At 38.9% G+C, this 15,627-nt stretch overlaps 1 protein-coding gene across 1 annotated transcript in view; it reads right to left on the minus strand.

Annotated features, from left to right (window-relative positions):
* Window positions 1-488: 488 nt before the first annotated feature.
* The window catches only part of nrxn3a (neurexin 3a), a 232,902-nt gene continuing 217,763 nt past the window's right edge, over window positions 489-15,627 (minus strand). The window contains exon 25 of the mRNA XM_028565234.1: window positions 489-887. Within this exon, the coding sequence (XP_028421035.1) occupies window positions 583-887 (305 nt within the window). The 3' untranslated portion in view covers window positions 489-582. The remainder of the gene's footprint in view (window positions 888-15,627) is intronic.

A 15,627-nucleotide genomic window follows, 5' to 3' on the forward strand; every position in this document is an offset into this window, starting at 1 on the left:
ACAGAAATAGTTTTCTTTTCTTACTGTTCTTTTTGTCATTTTTTCCCTTTTGCTTAAAGCAAATATAAGTTAGACACCACACTTGTATTATGTATAAAACATAAAAATGTGTCATACTCTGATACAGCAAGAGTCCTTTTTTACTTCTACAATGATGGTGTGCCTGACCCTCTTGTTAAGCACTACATGTTGCTTACATGCTGAAAATGTATAAGATTATGAGCCTTTTGTAATTAACAATTTTACAAAAAAAGTTTTTTGTTTAATGCTAAGGATCACATAGCTCTAAAAGTCACTTGGGAGAATGATGTAGCTGTGAAATATTTCTATACTGATAACGTCTCTGACCAGATAGAAGAGTAAGGTCTCTAAAGTTGCTATTTAGCCTTGTTGTTATGCTTACAATAGTAAGTGTGCTTTATATTACAGTACGTATCATCATCACTACTCAGCACAGTATAAGATTATTCAAGTTCCATGTTATACCATCATTTGTCATAGCTCCTTGCAAGGAAACTGATAAGTCAATGTTCTCTTAGTGCTTTCTTTCTTCACTCTCTCGTGTTCACGAAAGTCTCACAGTCACACATAATACTCCTTATCCTTATTTTTCTGCTTCTTGTTGCTGCCTTTCGAACTCTGCTGTTTGTCCTTAATGACAGCGCCGTTGCTTTGCACAGCTGAGTTGGTTATGTAGTTCCTGCTTTCGTCCACCTGGTAGGAGCCTTCATCCCTGTTCCTGTACTTATACATGGCATACAGAAGGATGAGGATGCACAGGGCAGCGGCCGCCACTATTCCGATGACCATCCCGGTGGTGCTGCTAGATTCACGGACCACTTCCGAGGGCCCTGGAACTCGCCTGACGCCCGGCTCTGTGGGGAGTGCTGTGGGTATATTACGGAACATTGGGGAGGTTATTAATGGGCCCCTCAGCTTGCTGCTGTCTACCTCAAAAGTTGTGGGCAATGGAAGCAACACTAGGTCGGGCTGGGGTTTTAGCTCGCGGTTATTCATTATGCCAGCCGGCTGTTTGGCCGGAGCATTGTGGAGGGTTGCGGTGGAGGCAGAGGTGGCGGTGGTGGGGCTCTGGTCGGCGGTTAGTATGGCGGTAGTGGTAGTCCTACTGCGTCTGGAGATTGAAGGTTTGTTAGGTCTAAAAGTCTCGTAGCCACCTTCAAAGCCTGACGTGGATAAGGTCTTAGCTGCTACCAAGGAGAAGGTCGTGTAAAAATCTTCATCACCAGTAGGGGGCAGGTTAGACTTGAACGCTTCCCCAGAGCCAGACCCCGATATCACCAAGCCATCATCATCACAATCATCGCTGCCTCGGTCCGACAAGCAAGGTACCCCCGCCTCAGTGGCCTTGGACAGGGACTCTTTGGTGGTCTCAATAATGGTCAGGAGTGGGTGGTGGGTTGAGGGAGTGGGAATGAAGGGTGCACAAGTAGCTAGGAGGGGTGCGCTAATGGATCCTGAAGTACTGGGATGACTAACTCAGCTCCTGGGGTTGGAGACAGACAGGCATGTCAAGTCATGTTAGAGGACAACTTTAGGGTTTTATGAAATATACTAAGTTACTGTACATACATCTGGACAGAATACCAAAGCAGACAACCAAAACCAACCAAAACTTGGCATATCAATTCAAGACTGCTAGATTAAGGAAAGGAAAATTGGCATATTTTATATATTTCAAAAGGCTTAAGAGGTGTACAAGGATGAGCCAGAAATATCAAGCAAAGTTTGCTTCAAATTCAATTTGCTTGCTATAGTTAAGTATACTTGATTCTTCCTCAATATAAGTCAAGCAACTTTTAGGGCAAAGAGCAATCTGTAAAAAATGTAAACTAATAAACTTTATTTGCTGAATACAAATAAATGAAAACCTATTCATAGTTAAAATCAAAAGATACTATAGTTGTTGTTACGCCACCCCCCCTCCCACCCCACCCCCCCGCCCTCCCCCCCATATTAAATAAGAAGAAAAACATCTAATATTAAAAATTACTTTAATTTCACATCATCACAACATATACAGTAACATGAATTTGGTTAAGATAAAATGTATTATCCAAACTACAGATTGCTGTTATAATATAAATGACATCAATGTTTACAGCTCAATGGCTCTCCAATCACCTTAAACCTTTTGCCTTATTTTGCTAATACAGAAAACTATAGTTACAGTTCTACAAACATTTCTCAGATACAGAGCTGCTCTGGATGTAAAGGTGATCTCAATCGTAAAGTTAAATTACAGTGAGAGGAAACAAACACCAGTATGTGTAGCCACTTGAATAGTGAAGGTGGAGCTGTTTGTAAAAAATTAGATAAATCCTCAATCAATGAATTCATGCAAATCAATGATTTCTTTATACTCACTTTGGTTAATCAGGACTGATATTAAATTGGATGCACATTCCAAGAATTTGTCATGAGAAATAACAAATATTTCTATATAAAGTCAGCAGTCCTTATTGTCATGTGCAAACCATTGGAAAACTTTTTTAAATGTATACAGACTGTATCAACAAGCCAGAAGCTAATATGTGCTATTTCCATGAAAGATATTCCAGATAGTGGAAGGTTAACCCTTGTCTTATTCTCGGGTCAAATTGGACCTGTTTTTAAAGTTGTTTTTATATCAGAAATACATTTCTTTCAACGAAATAAAAAATAACATGGATGTACGTTGTATTGAACCACAACGTTCTTTGCATGTAAAATTAATGATTACTTCCACTGAATTTTCGGTGTTTAATTCAAATTTATAGCATTTGAAAAAAAAATGTTTAAATGGCTACATGGTTTACAGAGAGGTTTTGTCAGTTTCATTATACTGTCATTCAAATGTTGATTGCTTTTTCACCGGGCCTCTCTGTACTGTATCTTGACCAGATTTAAAAGAAAAAAAAGTTTATTATGGCTCATTTATATTTTATTCAACAAGTGACAATGATCTGTTTTAAGAGCAGCTCTGTGACCTCAAGAAAACACTGTTGAACTATAATATATCTTAGTTCCTACCATGTCAATGGCAGAGTAAAGTCACCTGAATGCTCACCCTTTGTGGAATACTAGCCTGAGTAAAAGATGTCATGCCGTGAACTCTCCTTTATTAAATGTTTAACAGCTTCATTTTACAGTTAGCCTCTTGCTCACCAGAAAAACAGGAGACCAGGTCCTCTAACAAATCTATTTCAATATATAGGCTACATGCTCGTTATACTACTTTATACTACAATAAAAAATATAATATAAAATGAAAATATGAAATATAAAATCAGACCAATTCTTTGCAAATTTGTCTGAACTCAAATCTAAGCTTGATGAATCTGCCACAATGGAAAGCTACAACTGTCTGTTGAACTGTTTGCTTAGCATATCACTTTCAGTTGGGTACGCTAATAATAAGGCTTTCTAGAGATGTGCGCACCATAACATTTGAAATGTTCTTCCATGATAAATAAGAGCAAGAAACAGTTTTGGTAAATTGAGTTATTATTGAAACCTGCTGTACACAACAGAACACTATCAGTTGGTACTCCCTAACAACCGACAATTGACAAAGCATTCAAAGTGTATGATGAAAAACTGTATAACTGCTTTTCAAACCAAAGTCTGGTTGTCTTTTGCTGTAACATGGAGGCGTGGCTCTTTGACAGAGCTTGGCTTAGGAACTTAGCCCACACTGTATTTCCATAACAACAATAGGCTTCAAACTATAACATTGCTTACCCTCTAATAATGTTGCTCTCTATTTTTCCAAGCTAAATCCTCATGGCAGATTATTTATGACTTGTTGATCAACTTCAGTTCTAATCTGTGACATCTGCATTATTACCTTCAATGGTGATCCACACATTTAAAAAAAAAAAAAAAAACAGTAGTACAAATTTTTAAGGAGAAGTGCAAAGTTAGATTTATTCTTAATGTAAATGTGATCTCAAGCAGGAGTGAACATTCAAAGTGCCATTGACATGGAAAGTATCCAATGCCATCAAGCGTGGGCATATTGGGATTGGGAATATTTAAAGCACATTGTATATCAATTAGGGCTGGGTGATAAAACGATAACAATATGTATCGCGATAGACACATAATCAATATCAATAGAAAATGCGGTCGATAAAACGTTCGATAACTTGTTTTCTTCATCAGAAGAAACCAGAGGTTGTGAATTAAGTTTGGTTGCATGAACAAAGGCCCTCACTCTCTGGCAACCTAGCAACGTGGGGAGTGACACTCTAACAACCAATCATGTAACAGTATCATGTTTGGTTGCGCCACATCGCTGTCTCGTGTTCTTCAATAACAGAACCGGCGTGGAGTGGAAAGTGAGTGCCGCAGCGAGCGAGGAAATTGTTGATAAAACAGGAAAAGTCAGTATGGCAGTTTTGGGGATTTTATAAGTCTGACCGTAGTCAGACCAATGTCGTCAGACCAACACTGGTAATACCATAAACTTGTTTTACCACTTTAGCCGCGCTCGCACTTTGGAGCACAACCGTATTCGCCATCAACGTCCAACAACATCTGCAGCTGCAACTCGGCACAAGCAGCAGACCGCCATGGAGAGGTACTCTGCATCAGCGCCTTACTAAACACTACAAGCAGCAGACCACCATGGAGAGGTACTCTGCATCAGCGCCTTACTAAACACTACAAGCAGCAGACCACCATGGAGAGGTACTCTGCATCAGCGCCTTACTAAACACTACAAGCAGCAGACCACCATGGAGAGGTACTCTGCATCAGCGCCTTACTAAACACTACAAGCAGCAGACCACCATGGAGAGGTACTCTGCATCAGCGCCTTACTAAACGCTACAAAGAAATAACGGAGGCCGACATGCTGGGCACTGTCCAGAAGCCAGGTTACCAACCTAGCACTAAACCTGCAGAAAATAGTTCCTTCTCAGGTTTCTTATATTTAGCTAACACTTTGCACTATTTTATGACACTTTATTAAGCATTTCTTACTTATTCTTTAATTTTGCACCTTAATGTTAAAAGATAATTGTTAAGTGTTCATTGTGATTTTAGACCTGTTTACAATTTAATTATTTGAGTGTTTTCCATGGTTGTGTTGACATTTCTGCTTTTATAACTGAGGGGATTTTAATCAGAGCAGGGTTAAGTTTAAAATAAAAATGTTTAAATTTAATATATTTTTCTTCTGGTCCTTATTTTAAATAGGTCATAAAAAATATCAATAATTATCGATATCGACCGATATGAAAAACTTATATCGTGATACAGTTTTCAACCATATCGCCCAGCCCTAATATCAATAAAGCAAACTGTTGTGTAACTCACAAATGATCACAAACACCAACATTCACAAGCACACAAATCTGTAGATTAATGCAAATCTATTCTATCATTTCAAACAATAAAACATTGTTAAAGACTTATTCAGTTGTCCACAGCTTGATTGGAGATGCAGTTTGTAGTGCATGTAGCATGTTGTGTTCATATTGAGTAGGACTCAATAATGAATAGTGAGTCAACCTACACCATGAGATTGAATTGTGTACCTTAACATAGGATCTGGGAGTTGCTTATGGTTCTACATGTAGCACCTACCATATTCATTACGTCACTTTGCTTTCATTGTGACATACACAAGAATGACATTTTAGTCCATCTCTTCACATTCTACAAACTGCATCTTCAAAAAAACTAAAACAAGAGTATAAACATATACTGTGTATTGTCAACTTACATCAACAAATTGCCCGCGTGATTTAGGCATGAAGAAAAGAATTTACAAAGGAAAAGTCGTGTAAGAATGTTGGATAGCCACTTGGTACCGTTAAAGATAATTTTATCCACTGTAGATTGTGTTCTATCTTAAAACACGACGGTACAGGGAGGCAACAACACATACATCCACAACACATAACATAAAAAATAAACACCATAATTCTGTTTTTTATGTTTTGTTTTTTCCTGGTAAATAATTTGTTTTTACAAAAGAATGTGTATCTACATAGTTTTCATTGCAATAGACTTCAATAGAATCTAAATCTATCCATGTTACAGTTTTTGCTTGAATTGTAATTTGATCTTTAGTGTAGAATGGATGGATGACTCTATACTTTAATATCTCTAAAGACAAGGGAGACAGTGAAGAAGGGCTGGGACCTATGAACATACTACAGAGGAAATGAGGGTGATGAGGGTGACAGTGTAAGTCAGTTGCCATGTCCATGTAAAGGCAGTACGAAGCGGTCGGGCGGCATTAGAGCTTTTGGCTGTAAGGAAGGGATGGGGATATACAAACAATGAGCAATATACATGCCCATCTACAGAAAAGAACAGAAGAACTCTAACACTGACAAGTCTGACAAACCCTAAACTGCAACTTCTTAACCATGCAATTCATTTGTTTTTTGTCTTACAAAAATATTCAGCAAAGATCAATTTGTATGTCAATTGATCTGGAACTGCTTCACCTACTAATCTGTCGGCTTCTGCATATGTTTACAAAAAGGCCTGAAGTTGAGTTGATTGTGCAACTGTTGTTGTTTTGAACATTTACTTCTTTTTTTATTCAATATTTGCCAGAAAAGCATACTGCAGGAAATATAACACACAAGTTAATCACTAAAGTAGTTCCAAATCCCCAAAAAAAGTCTAAATATATCAGAATATTATTTCACACTGTGATTTAAATGTTATCTGATTGACAAAAAAACAAACTAAACATACTTCATAAGCCAAAAACCATAATTAGAACCAAAATGCCAGTGATCAATTGGATCAAAACAAAGAAATATGAGCAGTTAAAACCAAATCAAATGAAAAATGTTAGGATGAAAGAACAAAGCCAAAATTTTGCACACACTACAACCAGATGCACACAATACAAAACAGACAGTATTGAGAGAGGCACTCGACTGGAGGCCGGGCTCCTCTCTCTTGTGTTCCAAATCTATAAGTATTTAAAAATGAAGCAGCCGTGCATTCTGGGTGTACATCAGAGAGAGACGCTACTGACTGACAATGGGTTATTTTGATTATTTTCTGGCTATGTTTTCGTTGTACTGCAGGATGTTGATGCATGCTTAAAGTAAGTTGCATTTAGGGAAAGTAGAAAAGAAACCACACAGCAAACTGGGAGCAGGTAAGACTGACCAATGTTGGACAAATAGGAGACAGACACTGTGTCCCAATCCCTTACTATATGCGAATAGTGAAATTAATGTAATGAAACAGTTTGTACTGCAAAAAAACAACATGTGATACTTATGATATACATGTGTGCAGGCAGATGTCAGGCAAACGGCAACTTAGTTAAAAGCTCGAACAATTCTCCATTTCTGTTAAATGCACCACTCAACATCAAGTGAATTCTGTTTGCAAATTGACATGTTTGAGTAGTCATCATTTTGCCACTTTTCCAGTGTAACCCCAAAAAAAAAAAAAGAAATTAGTGTGTAGTATGCAATTGGGACACAGCTCGAGTTTAACTAATAACAGTGGGGAAGAGAAAGAAAAAAAAAACACAAAACATACATAAATAATATTTTGTCATGGACTATATGTGAAATGCAATTTGTTCAATATTCAAATATGATATGATAAAGAGTCAAAAGACAAGCTTAAAGCTGATATCATTAACATTGTACATGTTGTCACCTGTGCAGTGGTGGAAGATCAAAGTGGCAGCTGCAGTTTATCTAAACCTGCCAAAGCAAAACTAAGGACATTAGATTGTTGGCACTATCCACCATGACAGGTGTGAACCAACCAGCTAACCTATATTTAGTTAGTAGTTTAAAGAGTGTCCAAGGATGCTTTCACACTGGCATTTCATGTTCAAATTTTAAGGAGTGTGGCAACACATTTTGTACCAGAAACAAATTTTGAAAATAAATGGGGGCTGTGATCTGTCTCCCTTGAACTGTGGAATGGTTTGTGTATCTTGGGAACGCCATCAATGTTCCCACTATAGGAGGATTAGTAAAATGACGTAAAAGCTAAGAATAACTCCCCAGCCCCAACTTGATACTACACAATACTACACAGTTTTTTTTTTACCTAGGCCAACACCACTGTCAGGGGAGGGGGTCAAAGTGTACAGATGGACCGGCCCAAAGCCCACGGGGGGCCATGCAAAGCCTCAAGTACCCTGTCAAACCTCAGCTGTGGTTTGTATGTTTTACAATAACTCCACCACCCCGAAGGTTATATAAACACAGATACCAGCTTTAACCCCATAGTGTCTTTTGACATATAATTTAATATTTTGCCTAATGTAACCCACATGGTTTTTCAATGTAGGTAGAAATGTAATCGGAGAGGAATTCCATAAGATGGCAAATGTCTGACAAGTGTTATTATGGATCCCACGCAACTTCTAGGCAACTACCGCCCTACGAAGCAGCCTGATTGGATGGGGTTAGGCACTGACCTCAAGTAGTTAAGGTTAGGATAGCCGACTGGTCAGGGGATAGGACAAATCAGCATGAGCATGGACGCCTAGCCAATAGTAGCATGTGAATGCTATTGAAGGGCAGGTCTTGCATAGATGTTGCGTGGGATCCATAATAACGCGTCTGACTAGTCTGTGCTCAAAGGAAATTAAATGGAGACTAGTGGTTGCCTTGAGGCAAGAAAATGTATTTAAAAACATCAAGTCAAGATCATTTCAAGTGTGCTTTGTGATAAATGGCAGATCCTTTAGTCTTTAAAAGGCCAATACTTGCTACATGTAGCCTATCTACAACCAAGCAGCAGGAAAGGGTTGCAGATGCACGGCTGGGGTCAGATTCTAGGTTTTTTAAATGTTGGCCAAATCCGACATAAGGTTTTAATACACCCACAAAGAAATTTCACTTACATCTGCTCTCAAGTTGTAAACAGAAGAAGAGAGAACAGCTATATGCTATTATTAAGATTTATTATTATTATCCTTCCAATAAAGATGTGCATCATTTAACATTCTCTCTCACAGACACACACTCTATCTTTTTTCATCTCTCTGTCTCAAGAGCAACACACGCAGGGTGTGATGTATGTCAAAGTACAGGGACCCTAGTTTCACTGTTTGGAATCCAGGGTGGGGCAAAGATATTAGCCAACACAGGGTGGCATGTATTGCCAAAATAAAATTAAAAAAAATATTCAAATTTGGTGAATGGATTTGAGCAAATTGGAAACATCCCATACGTATCTGATGATGCTATGGAGGAAATCAGTACTGTAACATTAATCCATCTTAAATTGAGAGATTCATTCATCCAAAAATGTGCAGCCAAGAAATAATGTGTCTGCTCACCCGTTTATAATGTTATCACTCCATTGAATGGGCGTTATCAGTGGTTATCAGCCTTTTTCTTTTATTTTTTTTTTGGAGCTTTTTCATTTTATTTAGACAGTGACAGTGGATAGACATGAAAGGGGGAGAGAGATGGGGGATGACATGCAGCAAAGGGCAGCAGGTCAGATTTGAACCCACCCCGCTGCAGGACTCAGCCAACATGAGGCGAACACTCTTACTGGGTGAGCTAGAGGCCGTCCCATCAGCCTTTTAAATACGGGTTAGAGGGAGGCTGCTACGGTATGTCAGCGTAGTCGGATCCTTTGGCATAACTTTTAAACGCTCTGGGAGTCCGGTTGTAAATTCAAGTTGTTAGTTCAGAACGTTAAGTCCCGGGTGAGGGTCACCCAACCTTCCTCCTTATGTTAAATAAGTTTAATAATACGTTTAAAGTTTAAGTTTAAAGCAGTCACGTAGCTGTTGATGGGCCTGGGCCCATCCGTTAAGGCACTCAGGCCCACCCAATAAAAAGGCTTAATTCTTGCTGATAATCCAGTGAATAGCAATCACTGAATACTGTTTAAATGATCTGACTACACGACCATTAAATATAAAATAATTCTTGTTGGTTGATTAATGATGATGTTGTGTGTGTGTGTGTGTGTGTGTGTGTGTGTGTGTGCGTGCAATACTGTTACATGTTTGTCTTGGTGCCTGTAACATTACCTTTTTTTTATACTTTTAATGATCCTGCAATAGAGTTTAGATTCTCGGCCCGACTGTTATTTTCTGCCACTATCCTTTTGTTAAAGCCTAATTTGGTGGGGAGAAAGCTATGCCATAATCAGAAATATTATAAATATATATATGCTATATAAAAGTAACAAATGTGTACAAAAGTTAGGCTGCAGTTACAAAATGCAACACGTGTCATGCGCGGAGTCTCCCCTCTACTCGCACGCATCACACCGGGCCTGCTGTGCTGAATAAACAAACAGCGCAGTTTACATGCTTCGTCCTTGTTGCATTATTCTAAACAGATTTCTGCAGTTCAAACAACTCAGAATTGTAGTTGAGAACATCAGTTATAACGGCCCACGTGTTAAAAATGTGTTGGTTTAAATCGGGCTCGGGCTCATAATTACAGTTAATGTGTCGGGCCGGGCTGGGATCGGACACAACGTGCTCGGGCTCGGGCTGGGTCGGGCTTGATTTTTTGGGCCGATCTAAGCTCTATCCTGCAGGGGGAAATTGCTTATGCAACCAATAGAACTTTTGGTAACATTATATTTAAAAGAGTATGGACATAACTAGGGCTGGGTATTGTTCAAAGATTTGCGATACCGGTACCGGTACCAATACCATTACTTCAATACAAGTTCATAAACAATTGAATGTCGATATCAATTTTGAAAAAAAGAAATTCTAACATTACGGCACAAATCTTTTTATTTTTCAGCTCCTACTACGGGAGCCTCATCTCTGTGCATGAAGTTGAGTTTATCCTGCCTGCCTCTGAGACGTGTAACGTTAGACAGCCAATCACAAGCATTATTAGATCTTGGTAGAATGCTGCGTGCTTATTGGCCTAATTATCAAACTTAAATAAACCATTTAGCTTTATGTGTTCAAATATAATTTACATTACATTAAACTGTCATTAAGTAGTTGGGCTTTACATTGGATGATGAGACCATTATAATTGTGTCATGAATATTTTTCCTTGACCTCAGTCAAACAATTTGGACTTCATCATTCATTGACAATTTTACAATGTTCTCATGAATGGTCTCAAAGATAATTCCCTTGACCTCAAGTAAATGAAACCATGTCATTAAAGGTCACTTTATGAGGTTTTTTAACATTAATATGCATACCCCCAGCCTATGGTCCACCAGTTGCTAGAAATGGTGATAGGTGTAAACCGAGCCCTGGGTATCCTGCTCTGCCTTTGAGAAAATGAAAGCGCAGATGGGCCGATCTGGAATCTTGCTCCTTATGAGGTCATAACTTAACCAAATGGCCAGATAGACGTTTGGACAGAAGGCTCCGTATTGTACTGATGTATTATCCTTTTAGAGATACCTAGCCAGAGATATTTGTGCTTAGCCTGGAGGAGGAACATTGTAGAAGCCAAAAATGTCGAAAAACAGAAAACTGATGGCCTGTGGAGATATTCAGAAGCATATGAGCCTGCATAAGATGTGCGGCAGGCTGTGTGACGCAGGCAGACATTGCTAAAATATGCAAATGCAGCTCTTGAGAAAATTTCGGCTGAGCTAGAAGGTCTGAATGAAATTTACCACTCCATAGTTTCAACGTCAAAACGAGTCAAAACTCTCCAGTCTGGTCACCAGAATGTATGAAGTTGAGAGTTGCGTCGAGGGCTTCCAAGCAGTGGAGAGGGAGAGACAAAATAATCCAGCTGCTAGCGGGAGAGAGGTGGATATACTTTGGGAAATATATAAAGATAAATCGATCCAGGCGCAATAATGTCCATTTGTGGGCATTCCGAGGGTAAAGAAGGAGTTAATTTGGGTGTTGCTGGAGATTGAGGGACAATGTGAGATCAAGTGCGCACACAGAACCGCCGGCCAGCAGCACCAGGCAGGAGACAGACCCCATATAACTATATATACATAGTTATGTCGTCTAACTTAAGCTCTATATGTTCTATACAAAGTGCAGGTAAAACTACTACTCCCTACCATTGTCATTCTTCATATTACGTCATCTTACAGTGCGGATTGGTGATCCATTTACCAATAGATGATCGTTGCCTACTTTTTACAACTAGAAGGTAGTGTAGGGCCATACTGCATCATATCTATGGTAGTGATAACAACTGATAACACCCATTCAATTGGATGATAACATTTAAAGTGGGTGGTCTGCTCCACCAAATGTTTCAATGATTTCTACCATTTCTAACACTCAATAAAATATAACTAGTTTATCAGACTTGAATGAAAAAAAGAAATTAATTCAAATATTTGAAACTTTTAAAAAAGTTATTAGGCTGGAGGCGTCTGGGTCACGAAGCTGTGAGCAATGAGCTGAAAACTTCAAAGATGTCAAATAATGTTCAGTTGTGGTCAGCCTGCAGTTTATAGCCTAGCGGCATCCTGCTTCATGATGCACCCATTTGGAAGTGTGCCATTTTTTTTTTTTATTTCTTCATGGTCATCTCAGTGCTATGAGGCAAATGTTCAGTTGTGCCGATTTAAATTTGTGCCCGACTATCAATTGGACTATGAGATACGGAAAAAGTGAGTTCCATGACAAAGTGGGAAAACTCACATTGATATTGTCTCCTAATGTTTCCTCCACCATTGCATCCAACATACTTGGTTATGTAATCTAAGGGGCCTTTCACACCTAACTCGTTCTGGTCTGTTTGATCCGAACCAAAATTACATGTGTCAGTTTGTTTTGAATAAACGCTATAACTCGGCAAAACCCAAGTAAAGTTCCATTGTCTTGCTTCTCAACAGAGCAACAAAACAAAAAGAACCACGGTAGCACAGGGAGAGCATGAGTCAACAACTTCTGACACCAGAGAGAGAATACGAGAGGACGTGGAAGCCCGACGTGGCTCACATATGTGATGACAACAGAACGTAGTTATGTCATGTAGAGTTCTTAAGTGCGCTTGCATATCTGCAGTGTGAAATCCAAACTAACCGGATCAAATGTATACAATATCTCAGAGTTAGCGTGCAGCAGGTACGTTACGTTAGTGTTAGCTGTAGGTTATAGATTATAATCAGCTCATCAGACATTTCTTAAATATAAAGATTGTTCACAAGTCCCGCATCTCGAGTCTGAGTCGAGTCTGAAGTCTTTTGAGGACAAGTCTCAAACTCGAGTACCCATCTCTTATACAATGCAACCTGGGATCTGACTTTTAGGTGTGAAAAGGCACTAAATGGTTTATGATGGACATTCAGGTATCTGATCTCAATCAGGCAACAATATAACCTCACTCATTCAGCTACAGTGGTACCCCTTTGCATGCTACACACAGCTGTCTCTCTTTTGCATGTCAGCAAGCACGGAACAGATGGTATTAACATGTGTTTTGATATATAATGATGCACCTCTTGGAACAGCTGTTTGGAGTAAACAACGCTTGGCCTCTTGTTATTAGTTTAGGCCATTGACATAATTTGGGAGGGTATTGCATTCAACATGACATTGACAGTGACACTACTCAGGTTAATCTGTAAAGCTGTACTACTTTACAGATTATGGGAATATTTTGTATTACTAATCATTGGCCATGGGGTGTTTTTGTACCAATATCATATTGTATGTATCAGAATATCTAGTGTCTCCACAAGAAAAATAAACAGAACCTGTCTACTTGGTCATCAAATATCAGTTTACAGTATGAGCTATTCAAGAACCATTGCCATCTTATGAAATTAATTGAAAGGAGAACACAACAGATTTACAACAGAGAACAGAATCACTTGATAACTTCTCCAAACTGACCAGAAAGACAACAGCCACACGGCAAAATAAAGACGGTGTGGGGTAAGATAGATGGCATTCGATGGTGCGACCGCGAAAATGGTTTCCAACTTAAACACAATTGTAAAAAAAGCAACCAAGTTAGTCTAAATATGGAGTCAAGACTCAATCAAAAAGCATGCAAATAAATTATCAAAGTTCACCCTGCTTAAAGTGAAACTTTATTTTCTTCAATTTTCAATCAGCTCTGTATCACCCCACACAAATATACTACCTACACTGCAATGAAACAAAGCTGATTGAAAAACAGAAAAGTATCCCTTCAAGAGAAATAATAAAGTGGAAAATACTAGAATTTGTGGCAAAACAGTTTTATGCCATCGACATTAAAATAGGTTAAAATTAGGGCTGTCAAAATTAACGCGTTAATTTTTGCGTTCATTTTTTAATATTTAACTCGTTAAAAAAAATTAACGAAATTAACGCAGCTGTGTTTGTTTACTTCATGTGGCGGCTGAGAAACGTAATACGTCTACATAACAGCAGGCGGCGCTACTCTGTATTGTTGCCCAAGTAATGAAAACCGGCAGCTGATTGGACGAACGCGTCACATGGGTTTGTTTTCTCCGGAAATCCAAAGCCAGACTGTCATGGCGGCCGTTCAGAATACGATCTCATATTGTACTAAAATAGTTCACTGAAACATGTTTCTGAAAACATTTTAAGCGAGAAATAGGCCTTGCAGTTGCTGAATCTGTCTTCATTTCAGCTCAACACTTCATTTCAGCTCACCTGGAAATGAAGAGCGGAATGAGCATGACTAGAGTCTCTCAAAATCTGACGAAAATCTTTTAAACTGACCTTTGTTGAGGTGAAATGAAGACAGATTCAGCAACTGCACGGCCTATTTCTTGCTTAAAATGTTTTCAGAAACACGTTTCAGTGAACTATTTTAGTACAATATGAGATCGTATTCTGAACGGCCGCCATGACAGTCCAGGTCTGAATATCCGGAAAAAACAAACCCATGTGACGCGTTCGTCCAATCAGCTGCCGGTTTTCATTTCTTGGGCGACATTACAGATTAGCGCCACCTGCTGTTATGGAGGCGTATTACGTCTCGTCTCCTCTCGTCTTTTTGATGTGTCCCGAGGCCGTTTTTTTGACCTCGGGGACGCGACTAATCATATCAACGGGGTTTTCTGTCAACGGTCGGCCGTCGTCTACACCATAAGTAGACGAGAGCAGGCGACAGCAGCCGGGGGCGGTGACAAAAATCTGCTCTCAAGTCGGATAGTTTCTAGCCGTTTCCAGCAGCCTTCAGCAGGACTAAGCCAAATTGTTGCTGCTGTTGTTCTGAAAGATATTATACATTCTGAACCTTTCCTTGTTTGTTTTTTCTTCATATTTGCAAAGTTAAGTGATTTAGCATTTAAATATCCATTATTACAAGCTTCAGTCTCAATTTAAAAAAGTGATTAATCGCGATTAATTACAGCAAATTGTGCAATTAATTAGGAAATTAATTTTTTTTTATTGATTGACAGCCCTAGTTAAAATGCATTGCAAATGCATTTAGTCATTGACCAAATACATCATTAGGTGGAAGTTGGCAGGGGAAGGAAAGGGACTGGAAGAATGACTAAAGAATTAGAAGGGTACACTTTTCAAATACAAGTGCCAACAGTTATGTAACTTTTCATATTCAAGATGATGGGAAGAAAATATTTTTTCTTGCCTTTTGATTTGCTTTGAAAACCAAGAGAGGGATCTTTTCATTAAAAGCTGCATGGTACAAAGCCACATGGAACCCCAAATATATGTGGAAATAAATATCACCCACCAAAGCGTCATGCCACAAATGATGAGGCCAAAAT

The sequence above is a fragment of the Perca flavescens genome, chromosome 20 (assembly GCF_004354835.1).
Source record: "Perca flavescens isolate YP-PL-M2 chromosome 20, PFLA_1.0, whole genome shotgun sequence".
NCBI lineage: Eukaryota > Metazoa > Chordata > Actinopteri > Perciformes > Percidae > Perca > Perca flavescens.